Raw genomic sequence first — 12,702 nt, 5'->3', positions numbered from 1 at the left:
AGGGGGGTGAGGCTAGCGCTGCACCACCACAGGCCTCCAAAGAGCAGGGCCCAGGGTGGGGAGAGGGGGAGAGGCAGTGGCAGTGGAGGCGGTGGCAGTGTGGAGAGCTGGTGGAGGGGATGGCGGGGCAAGCTCCCCTGCCTTACTCCTGAGAGGCAGTGGCAACGTGGGGTGGTGGGTGGTGGCTCTCCACTCCCACCCCCATCATTCTTGATGGGCAATTCACTAGTACTACAATAAGTCCTACAAGCCAACTACCTGATTATGAGGACTGCAGGTTTAAAAATGCATTATTTGATGGTCTTAATGCCCTAATTAAAACAACATTAGGGTTACTTGATACTGTTGTTACCCCATACCCGCAGCTTAGGGAAGCTATCATTTCAGCTGGAAAGATGGTGAGGGATGCTCAATACCAATCTAAAAAGGAGAAATGGAAGGGGGGGTGGGGAGATGGAACCAGTTCAGTCCATTGCATTTGGTAATTATGGGCCTAATTGGAATGGTGGACTATGGGCTGGTAGAGGCAGAGGAAATTGGAGAAATTGGGGAAACTGAGGGGGAGTAATAAGACACAGTTATCGTCCTTTATGGGAACCCAATAAGGTGGAAGGTGAGAGTCTCATTCAAAATGAAATTTGGAAGAGATTACTGGCAGCAGCGGAATCACAAGAAAAATAGCATGGTTGGCCCACTAGTGAATTGCTTAAAGTTTGGGTCGAAATCCAGAGAACAGCATAATTGGCTTCTGGGGTGACCCCACAACCAGTAGCTCCAGTCCAGCCCCAACAGAACAATATGGATGCCCCAATCTCCCATGGTCTCCTAAATTTATATCTGAGTCATATTTTGACCATTAGGGAAGACCTGTTAATTGGGCTGCTGTGGGGACCTGGTTTTCTGTAATTGATTTAAATAACACATTCTTGGCAATTCCCTTACACCCAGATTCATGGTATAAATTTGCTTTTAGTTTTAAGGGACAACAGTATTGTTTTACCCACATGCTTCAAGGCTTCCATTATGCTTCTGCCATTTGCTACGCTCATGTAATGCACATGTGGGACCAAGTACCTGATCAATATCAACCCGCGGTAATTTCTTATGGGGATGACATCCTAATTCATGGGCCCACTCAAGAATTTGTTCATGAAGTCACAACGGCTGTACTACAAATTATTCAAAACACAGGGTTTAAAGTTACCAGGCAAAAAGTCCAGTTAGTTCAACCAGAAGTAAAGTATTTGGGAATTGTTTTGTGACAACATGGGCAAACTCCTGATGCACAGCGGGTAGAAGTAATTGGAAAACTGCCAGCCCCTACTGATACCCATTCGTTAAGAGCCCTTTTGGGTACCCTAAATTTCTCTCAGGACTTTATTAAGATGTCTGTTGAGAAGTCATGGCCTTTATGGAAATTATTGAAAAAAAATCATCAGTGGGAATGGGGCCCAGAACAAGCAGAAGCCCTAAAAATCCTTAAGGAGAATTTGGCTAAAGCTCCCATCTTGGTGTATCCTGAAATGGGAATCCCTTTTGTTATTCATTTGGCTACCAGAGAGGCAGCTATGGGGGCTACTCTATTACAAAGACAAGAAGGAACATTAAGTGTAACTGTTTATGCATCTAAGACTTTAAGCTGTCCTAATCAAAATTTCACCCGCTGTGCGAAGAAATGTCTAGCATTAATTTGGGCCAGGGAACATTGGGAGTATATCATTGGAAGTAGTCAGACTGTAGTTCAGACTACTCACTCCCCCCTGAAGTAAACTGCATCTGGAAAACTTCAGGATGAGACAGTCTCAAGTTCTAGGTTGACTCAGTGGACTGTGGCATTGATGAATAAAGGCGTTACATTCCAAAAGGACAAATGGTTAGCCCCAACTCCTTATGGCCTAATAGTTAAGGGAGAGGACCTGAGTGTCTGTTGCCAGAATACCAACGTATTAAATGGTGAGTAAAAGAGGGTAGACTTTTTCAAAAAGTAGATTTAGGGAAAATACAAGTGCGGTTGGTAGATGGGTCCAGCCACTATCAGAAGGGAAAAGTGAAACCAGGTTTTGGAGCTGTCTGAGCAAACAATGGGCAAGACATTGCTGAAGCCACTTGTCCTCATTCAGCACAAGCAGCTAAAATAGCTGCCATTTCACAGGTTTTTCAACAAGAAGGGTTAGAGTAAAACGTAGCTATTTTTACTGATTCTGACTGGGTTACTAAAGCTATGGTAACCTAGCTGCCTATTTGGGCAGCAGGGGATTTTTGTACTGCTGGTCACCCATGCCACAGGTGGCAGGAAATATATGGCTTTGTAAAACAAGGAACTGAGTAAACCCAGGTCACTCATACAAAAGGCCATCAAAGGGGGGACTCTCCAGAAAGCTGTTGGAACAATAGGGCTGATGGCTTGGCTAAGCAGGCAGCTTTAATAAGAAAAGGTTAATGTAATCATTATTCTGGCACCAGCAAAGGAACCTAATTTAACCCCTGATTTGGCAACAATCCAGGAGAAGGATAAAGAGATTCAAAACCTAAGGGATTTAGGGCAGGATAAAAGAGGAAAATATATAATATGTGAACAAGAGGGAGTAATTTGGGTGCAGCATAAGGAAAACTGAAAGAAAGTGGGTAGTGACAAAAACTGTTAGAACAAATTCAATTCAATTTACGCACGGCAACAAGGTCATTTGGGATACAAAAATACCTTAAACAAAATTAAAGAAAAGGTGTGGTGGCTCAATAAGGATGTGCAAAATTGGTGTAATAACTGCTTGCCATGTGCTTTGGTAAATGCAGATTCCCAAATTCAAAAGGGTCCTATCATGCATCAATGAATTGAGGGGCCCTGGGCTAGGATTCAAATGGATTATATTGTGCCCTTACCCATGATGGCTATGGGAAACAAGTATTGTCTCGTTGTTAGTGATCCATTCACAAAATGGACAGAAGCTATTCCAACCAAAACTGAGATGGCACAAGTTACTGCTGTTCAATTGTTTAATATAGTCTTCTCCCAATGGGGACTCCCCAAACAAACTGATTCAGATCAAGGTTCTCATTTTACAGGAAAGGTTAGGTAAGAACTTTGTAAAATATTAGGAATTAAACAAAAATTTCATATTGCTAGTCATCCTCAATTCTTGGGACAGGCTGAACAGTCAAATTGAACTCTGAAGGATTCTCTTCTAGGACTGTGCAAAGCTTTGGGTGCTGATTTGATTTGGAGGCGATTCGGTGGCTGAATCTCTGAATCCAAATCAAATCAGGGGACCAATAAAAATGTCTGAATTGATTCGAAGCTCTCCAAATCAATTCAGAAAAGGTTTGGAGAACTTCGATGATTTGGGCAGTCCCTGTCTGCTGCAGCAGGGAGCTGGAGCTGATCTTGGAGCTGGTAAGTAGGGGGCTTGGGTGGGGAGGGGACCATGGGAGGGACCTGCCATTCCCCATTCCCTGTCTGCTCCCTTAGCCCCCTGACCTCTGCCCACTCCCTTAGCCCCCCCATGGCTGCCCTGCCTGCCCCAGCTCCTGGCCCTTTAAAAAAAAGCCCCTATTCACCAGGTGCTGCTGGACAGGGGAGTGAACACCACTGCCCCCACTGTGTGGGGGGCTCTGCCATGACCTCCCCTGGTTCCCCCCAACCCCCCCATGGCTGCCCCACCTTCCCCAGCTCCAGCACTTTAAGAAAAAAACACCAAACCCCCCATGGACTCACCAGCTGCTGCAGCAGCCTCGGGGCTTTGGGGGGCTCGTGCAGAGCCCCCCACATAGCATGGGACAGCGTGGGGCAGCAGGGAACACGCCCTGCCAGGCAGGAACCAGTGATTCCGGGGGTTTTTTGTACATTGATGTGATAACCCCTCCATGGAGGGGTTATCAAAGTGGGCACTTGTTGGGACCCAGAAGTGTTTGGGCCTGGGTTTTTAACTCTCGCATTAAGCATGAGTCTGAGCGTGCTTTGCTGCAGATGTAACCTTGGCTTTAATCAGTGTCAACTTAGCAATTGCACCTTACATGGGGTCACTTTGAGCATGATTTGTTCTTGGCAAAGAAGAGTAAGTCAAGATAGTCAAGATGACCAAAATGAAAACAAAAAGTTGGCCAACAAAAATAAGGAAATTTGCCTTGGGAAAAGAGGAAAAATCGCCAGTGAGACTGACTTCCACCTAAAAATAAGTAGAGTATCTAAAGCTGGAAAATTCTAATCAAAATCAATCAGATAGGATAAGCAGAACTGGGCTTAATAATATGCATTGTAAGGAAGGCTTAAGCTAATTATATGATAAAAATGCAGTAACAATAAAGTATAGGAGAAAACAAGACCTTGCATTTCAGAGCGCCTCCTGAAGAGATCCTGACAGCAATCCAAGAAGATTCTTCCCTGCGTGGAAACCAGATGTAGGAGCCAGGAGCCCCCCAACAAGACTTCATGGTTTGATCACTCAGTATCACTGAGTTAGTTGTACCTTGGGGTGGTGAGCATGTTGTATTGCTTTTGACTTACTGTAGCATTAAACCTTTAATGACTGCAGGCTTAATAAATGTGTTATTGGTTAAGAAGTAACTGTCTCCTGGTCTTGGAATTAATACCTGGCACAAGGCTCAAATCAATGTTACTGAACATAATGTCAGGGACAGTGCTGAAACCTACCCAGTGACCAAGGACAGCGTAAAAGAATACAGGCCTATATGCGTGGGTCTGAACACACTAGCCTGGTGAATATCATCCATGGGGAGCTTGATTAGGGTTGTGAAACCACATTTGCAATTTCATGAGTTCTAGATCCATCTACTGAAATAAACAAAAGGAGGTGGAGCATGGGATTGGAAGACAGGGCCAAATTAAGCAACTTCCAAAGGCCATATCATTTGTATGCCATCCCTACTCATTCTAATGGTCTTCTTCCTTCCAAACTGTTTTTCAAACATTTTTATTCCATATTTCATAAATTTACTTTCTATTCTATTAACTGGATTTAAAAGCAAATCTTACATTAACCATATCAAGTTTCTTTTTCATATGAAAGGTAATATTCAACCTCAGGCACTCCTGTTAAAGCTACTAAGTCCTTCTTTTGTACTGATGTCTAGCTGAATGCAAGCAGCCAAATACCACTTTTAAACATTCAAATTCCTGTGTGTGTGTGTGCACGCACACTGTCAAAGATCATATATGAGGGTAACTTAATATTTTAAAGGATAATCACACTCCCAGATGTTGATGACAGTGACCATAGGTTAAACGATAAAACTGCTCCTTAAGAAAACATTGATCCTGAAGTCACCAAAATGCCAGAATGTCTACTTACTCATTTCCCTCTTCATCTGAGTGTTCCTCATCAGATGAATTTCTGGGTGGCTGGCATTCAGTTGCCCATCTTGCCTGTTGCTCCTCCTGTGCTGCTTTTAGTGCATTCTTCCTCTCCAGTGATTCTTTGTGAAGCAAGTAGAAGTACCCCCGACCCTGCTTCACAGAATTTATCAAATGCCTGCCAAAAATTACAAACAGAAGAACATCAAAGAAAATCAAACCCCACATACTGTACAAAAGCTAAATGTAAACCAGTGTTGTGCTAAGGTCTATTTTCACTCTGAGAGACAATTTGCTTCCTTTACTTATTCCTAGGAGTTATGTGAGTGCATTGAGAGATTACATTTCTCTGTGTTTGACAACCAAACAGAAAGGATTGAAAATTTGTCCCATAGTTAAAAATTAATACCCTACAGCAATAACTTGGTAGTTTCAACTCTAAATATTGGTAAATTGTGTAAAGCAAGCAAACAAACAAAGCTTTGGGGTGGTTGTGACAGGACAGGGCCCCAGAGGTGACTGTGACATCCCCTGGTGGCCAAATGGTATGGGGTATGTGAAATGGGCCCTACTCGATTTGGATTTGGCCCAAATCAGGGACAGTGATTCGATCTGTTGATTTGGATCACTGTCCCTGATTTGATTTGGACACAGGCACAGCTTTAAAAATTTTTTCAACATACCATGAGGTAGCAGGTGCAGCTTGTGATCACTACAGTGCTGGGGCACCTGAAGCGTCCCACAGCAGCGTGGGAGGCTCTCCAGCATGGGAGGCAGCTAACCCAGAAGTGGACTGGAAGTACTTCCGATCTACTTCCGAGTCTGCCAGGGAGTGTGCTGGGGCCCCCCCCGCCGCGCCCCTCTGACCCAGCGATTGGCCGCAGGGGGAGGCCGGGTGCTCCCCGCCAGACCCAGGAGGCACCAGTCGCTGAGCTAGGGGGAAATGGGGGCGCCCCCCTGCGTGCTCCCATGTGGAGCAGCAAGTGTACTGGAAGTGCTTCTGGTCCACTTCTGGGTCTGCTGCTGAGCATGCTGGGGAGTACCCCATGCTTCTGTGGGACACTCCATGTGCCCCAGCAAGGCAGTGTTCAAAGGCCCTGCTACCTAGAGGTACATAGAAAAATCATTTAAAGCTGTATCTATGCCCAAATTGCTGAATCTGTCCGACTTGACTCGGAGAGATTAAAAGGTTCTCTGGTTAGTCAGAGATTTGGTCCTGAATTGGGCTGAATCTCCACCAGATAGAATCAGGGAGTGAAGCTTTGCACAGCCCTACCAAATGGCTCTTGACTAGCCCTACCTCTAAGCTACCCTCCCTTTGCTCTTTCCTGCCATGCCTTGGTATACTTAATAGATTTGGGAGGGAGGTTGCCCGAGAGTCTTAGAATAAGTCTTGGCCTGTCTTCTGGTTAGCGGATCCCTCTTGGATCCCACTTATCCCAATCTATTCTTGGGCTAGATGGGCCCTCCTGGCCTGAACATGCCCTGCAGTACACCAGATGCCTTATGAGCTATTCACAGCATCCGACCTCCCCTACAGCCATGCCCACATCTCTCAGATGTTATGCATCATTATTCAAGTGGGATAGAATAATTGAGACAAACTGAAGATGTGAGACACGCACTGTATGACCATCTCATGGCACACAAACATCTGATGTCATGCTGGAGCTTCCTCACCAGCACCCAATCTCTGAATGCCATACCCAAGGAGACAAAACTACAGATGTGGAATGAAACGCTGAAGAGAAAAAATACCTGACAATGAAAAAATGGACATTTCAATGGCCATGTCCTTGCAACCAGGGGCTGATGAACCAGGGCAAAGGTGGCGATGACTTAACCACCTACATACTGGAGTTGGATGCTCCAAGAAACTAATAAAGCGGGGCTACACCATTGGTTCAACCACTCGTGACTCCAGCAGACAGTCCCAGACTATGCAATACCTGCTGCAATGCCCGCTGCTTTAAGGCGCATGTACAACAAAAGATCTTGCAAAGTGCAATAAGCAAATACAACCATGTGTAACAAAATGTAACAAAATGTGGCGTAGAGACATGAGAAGAAGATAATTCAAGTGGTATACTTGTTCCCAAAACCACCAAACCACCTTCAGCTTTTCTTTCCTTGTTGGGGTTTTGACCTTCCTGGCTTCTGCCCCAAAATTCTCCCTTCTGGGCAGCTGGCCCCTGGCTCCTGTCTACCCCTTCTGGGCCAATTTCACCCTTGCTGAGGTATGGGCCCTTGACCCTGGCTCTTGCCTCTCTCCAGCAATGGCTAAGCCCTCTTGGGCTATGGGTCCTTAACCCTAGTGCTTGCCCATCCTGGGCTAGGAGTTCACCCCTCTTGAGCTATGAGTCCTGGACCCTGGTTCTTGCCTCTCCTGGGCTACGGTAACACCCCTCATGGACTTTGGGCCCCTGGCCCTGGTTCCTACCCCTGTAGGGAAATACTGAGGTCCCTGGCTTCTGTTTCTGCCCTGCTAGGGCTTAAGGCCCACTGTCCCAGTCAGTACCCTGACCCTGACCCCTGGCAGGGCTCAAGGCAGTCATGTGCCCCTCAGACACTAATGGGGCCTCCCAACCATCTGTACAGTCCCAGGCCTGGTCCACCAGTGTAATATTAGAAAAGGGCAAGCAACTGCTTAACACACTCCTTTTCCTTTGGACAAAAAACCATCAACAAATGAAAAACACACTACCACTTTAAGTGGAAACATCACCTCCCTCCCTCCCTCAGCAAGCTTTCCATTCTTTGCTACACTTGGGACTGCAAGTAGAGTCAAAGTAGTTCAGCCACATCCACAGTCCTCTCAATGCAGGGCTCCTTCCCAGGTAGCCCCTCCAGCAACAGCCATCACTTCCATCTCTCTCTCTCTCTCTCTTTTTTGCAAATAAATAAATAAATAAAAATAACTTGATAATTGGTGGTGATAAAAGATAACTATAGTATAGTGTGTGTGTATGTGTGTAGATATATATATATTTATATTTATATAGAGAGTGAGGAGAGAGAGAGACAGAGAGGTGGAGCACCAGTGGGTTGCTCACCATTAAGGGAAGTTGCAAGCTTTGTGGGAGCTTGTTGGCTGAGCAGCAGGGAAAACTGTCCCCAGGAAAATTTTGACAGGGAAAGGCATGTGTCAGAGCACTCATGGTGCTCTGCCACTTTAAGAACTGGGCCAGGCAGCAGACAGGTGCAGGCCAGTCCTGATGAGCACCCATCTTAAGACACAGGCCAGCAGGGCTGGAGGCAACAGTTGCTGCCTGGTGCTGAGGAAGAAACATCTCTTGGTGGAGCTGCTGCTTCAGAAACAGCACAGAGGTAAGGGCAGGAGCTATGGGGCAGCTTAGAGGCTCCTGGTCCTGGGCATGACTTAAAACTGCATCCTGCCAGGATAGGGAGGCCTGATGGTCCTGCCAGTGGTGAGGCAGGGCCAGCAAATGCCAGGTTTGAGGGCCATCCCATTGAAAAGCGGGTTGGGGTGCCTTAATAACCCCTGCCCTCACCCTTTGGTGGGTTACTAGTAACATCAGAGGGATTTAGGGCCAGGTATGTCTATGTAGGACACTTGAGACTGATGGGGCACAAGGCCCAAAGTGGGTAGTGGGGCCAGGCATGCCCATGTGGGGCACCTGAGGCCATTTGGGATGCAAGACCCCAGTAAGAGGGAGATGGGGGGGGGCGGGCAGGCATGCCCATGGGTGGTACCAGAGACTTTTAAGGTATAAAACCCTGGGGAGAGGAGGAGAGTTGTCGGCCAGGCATGCTGACAAGGGGCACCTGAGCCTGTGGGGGTGTTCTGCTCTGGATGCCAGAGAAGGGGGCGGAGTATTGAGTTGAGGCCCTGTGAGAGAGGGGACTCAAGTTGAGGTCCTGTTAACTTGAGGGGCTAAATTTGGTCCAGGTAAGCTTTTGGGGGCCTGAGGCCACAGATGGGCCTGAGGTCAACTGGAGGGCAGCAGAGGAGAAGCTGCAGAGAAATAAGGGGACGAATCAGCAGCCCTGTATGGAGAGCAGGTGGGGGGAGTTATCTGGCTATGAGACAGGGGCAGATTGTGCAGTATTTTGCAAACCACCCAGTATTTGCTTGAACGAGGGTAGCAGGAGATGCCCAAAAGGCCTTGTGCTTGCTGGCCAGGCAGTAAAGTGTATCAAGCCCAAGGGGCCTCCGGGTTAGGGCAGGGTGTGTGTGGCCCCAGGCAAAAGGAGGGGCGGTACGAATGAGGCCCAGCAAGGGCAGCATGAGAGAGACTGTGAGAGAGGCGGTGGAGTGTGAGGGGCCTCAGTGAGAGGTAGGTGATATGAGTGTGGCCCATAACAGGGCAGGTTGTGAGAGGACTAATACAGCAATGAGTTGGGCCTGGTCTTAGGCTGGAGCTTTACACAGTTGTTAGAAACATCTGCAAGGCATGGGACATGTAGGGGAAGGTAGGAGTGTGTACTAAAAGACCTAGACACCAGGTCCCAGAATGGACAGCCTCCCACCTAATTAAGATTGTAATTACTTAACAGCAAAGCGTGGCAGACAAAATAGGAAGGCAGCATGCTCAGAGGCAGAGGGAGACCAGCACTGTGGCAAAGCTGGGAACTCCCCAGCCAGCCACAGTGCTGATCTCTCTCTGCCTCTGGGCACACCGCCTGCCTATCTTGTCTGCCACACCTTGTTGTTAAGTAATTACAATCTTAATTAGGCTGGAGGCTGTCCATTCTGGGCCCTGGTGTCTCATTGTTGCTCTCTTTGGAGGGCTAACCTCTGAACAGTTTCTGCCAGTCCCCTGTCTTCTATATGATAGTCACCATCTCTTGCCCATTATCTTCTACCTACTTCCTGTAGTACTAGCAAGACCCATCTCTCAGCAGAGCTCTTTTCCTTTCAGGTTCCAGGGCTAGACTACTTGCCCTGAGTCAGGCTCTGGTTTATCTTTCTTCCAGGGTCTGTCCCTTTCTGGTCAGGTGACTTCCCTGAATTGGCTACAGGTGTTTTTTTAATTGGGCTTGCTGGCTTCACCCATGGCAGCTTACTGCTCTTGCCTGGCTGCTACAGTAGTGTCTAATTTCCCATGCACAGCTCTCTCCAGTTGTATATTGCAGAGCAGTTACCTCCGTAACTCACAGCTTACAGGCCCCTGAGGCCTGTTTCTTTGAGGCTCCTAACAAATAGCCGTCTCCTATCTGAGGCTCTGCCTGCAGTTGTTCCCCTCTCTTAAGGTAACAGGAGCCCTAGGCTCTTGTTACAATAGTACAAAATGTCAGCTGAAATGTATGTGATTTTTTTTTTTTTTTTTTAAGCGTGAAAACTAAAATACAGTGTTTTCTCTTCCACTAAAATATTGAGTGTTGTGGGTAAAGTGAGGAAACCAAGTAATATTTCCTAGTAGTTCATTAAATGAATGCGTCTCCAAATGTGTATGCCTCTAAGATGGAGGAAGAGGACTAAAGAGGAAAGTGAAACTAAATCTGACAGCATGTCTGACTGAAAGATGATGTGAAATCTAGGGAATAAATGAAAAATATTAAATGGACTGCAGAAGTTACAAGGAAAAAAAGGAGATTATTACAGACAGCTAGACTGACCTATTGTAATAACTGCCTTGAACATACATCCTCAGGACTCACAGAGAAAGTTAGCTGTTGAAACTCTGCATCTGATTTTTACACTTTTGGGTAGGAAATGTAAGTTGCTAAACTACATTATTAAGACAATACCTATGTCTTGTTTTTGGTTGAGCTTTTAGCCAGCCAGGATATACTGTAGATATACTGAGCCTGATTCTCCACCATGTGTTACTTTTAAGTGGGGTTCAATAGGAGGATTCTGGGGCCTATTGTGGGAGCCGGTGATTAAAGGAACATCGAGATGCCATCTGCAAGGCTTGGGCTGCGGTGTAGGGGAGGAATGGAGCTGCAGATAGCGCCCCCTGGCATTAGGGCAGTAAATGGGCAGCCTCCTGCTTAATTAACATCCATTAATTAATTATACCAACAAGGCGTGGTAGATGAGAACACAGGCAGTTGGACCAGGAACAGGTGGGCAGGCCACTTTGAGAACGGCCCCCTGTTACAAAGCGCTAACACCCAACATTAAGAACTGAGAGAGATTTATGCCATTAGTCAGTCCTGGTGTCTCACAGTCAGATCAACATTAGTTTAATATTAAATATGTTGAACTCAGCATGGCTTTGCCTGTTCCTAAGGTAAAGTTACCTCTTGCTTAATTATACCTTACAGCATCTTATTTGCCACTAGGCCACTTACTATCTTAACTTGATTGTCACAAGCTGACAAGTACTGCCCTGAAGCCACCTGATAGTTGCTAAATTCCACTTTCTGTCACTGGGCTTCATTGTCAGTAACAGGAAGGTTGTCAATGAAGCCTGTCAGTGACTGGGAGACAACAGACAAGGGCATTACAGTAAGAAGAAAAAGAGAGGAAGTCATAATGCACTCCCTGTAAGATGACGACAAAGACAGAAAAGAGAAGGTACACTGTGGCAGTGAAATGAATATGGCATAAGATTATTCTGCAGCCTTTGATTAAAATGTTGACTAGTAAGTGGCAGCTGATCCAAGTCAGACAAGAGCAACCGCCCTCTGGCTTAGGGCATATTCTCCTAAATTAATGTGTTGCTGAGTTTTGGATTGTCATCAGGCAGTATTGATTATTTCAGTGCAGATTTATGCTGAAACTAGGCCAGGTTTATTTTACTGGGAAGTAATAACCATCTTTTCTTATCTGAGATGCATTAAAGTATATGAAGGTCATATAGGTAGCGAATAGCAGGTGTTAATTCATTAGTTCTCAAGGAGAATCATTCCCTCCTTACCTGCCTGTCATTTTGATAAACTACTTGTGGATGTTAACTTTTGCCTTTTTCTTTAGTCCAGCAAATGCAAACACAAGTCACTCTACAGAGAGACACTTCTCTGGTAGACCTTTCAGTACTGTTTCAGGAAAAAAAATAAGAGTGCTGCTGTAAAAAAGTCATGACCCTATTAAGAAACACTGTTTTAGGAAATCGCAAAGCTTTTGGAACAAAATCAGGCTTGTTAATTGTTCTTTAGGATTTTGTATTAGAGTTCACTCTTGACATATAAAATGTTTAATAACAAACTTCTGTTTCATTCTCACGTGCTTTTCCTATAGTTTTCTTTCATCACCATCAATTATCAAGATCTTTGTATGTAAAGATATGCTTTCCCCCCCTTCATACTGTTTCTCCCACTCTTTGTAAGGATTTGTTTGAAAACCCTTTGAAATGAAAGGCTTTGTCATGGTTTACAAACCCATAACAGCAGACAGTGAGATTATTAAATGAATTAATACAAACTGATAAAGAGAGATCATTATAAAATAGGAAGATTGTCTTACACACAAAAAGAGCTTCCAT

At 45.7% G+C, this 12,702-nt stretch overlaps 1 protein-coding gene across 1 annotated transcript in view; it reads right to left on the bottom strand.

Annotated features, from left to right (window-relative positions):
* CCDC60 (coiled-coil domain containing 60) overlaps positions 1-12,702 on the bottom strand; it is a 151,423-nt gene that overhangs the window by 41,895 nt on the left and 96,826 nt on the right. Inside the window, exon 4 of the mRNA XM_090062608.1 lies at positions 5,307-5,486. Within this exon, the coding sequence (XP_089918734.1) occupies positions 5,307-5,486 (180 nt within the window). The remainder of the gene's footprint in view (positions 1-5,306; positions 5,487-12,702) is intronic.

This window comes from Crocodylus siamensis, chromosome 9 (assembly GCF_052110815.1).
Source record: "Crocodylus siamensis isolate JL-2025a chromosome 9, ASM5211081v1, whole genome shotgun sequence".
NCBI classification, from domain to species: domain Eukaryota; kingdom Metazoa; phylum Chordata; order Crocodylia; family Crocodylidae; genus Crocodylus; species Crocodylus siamensis.
The sequence above is the reverse complement of the archived record's forward strand: the minus strand, read 5'-3'. Positions and strand labels throughout refer to the sequence as shown.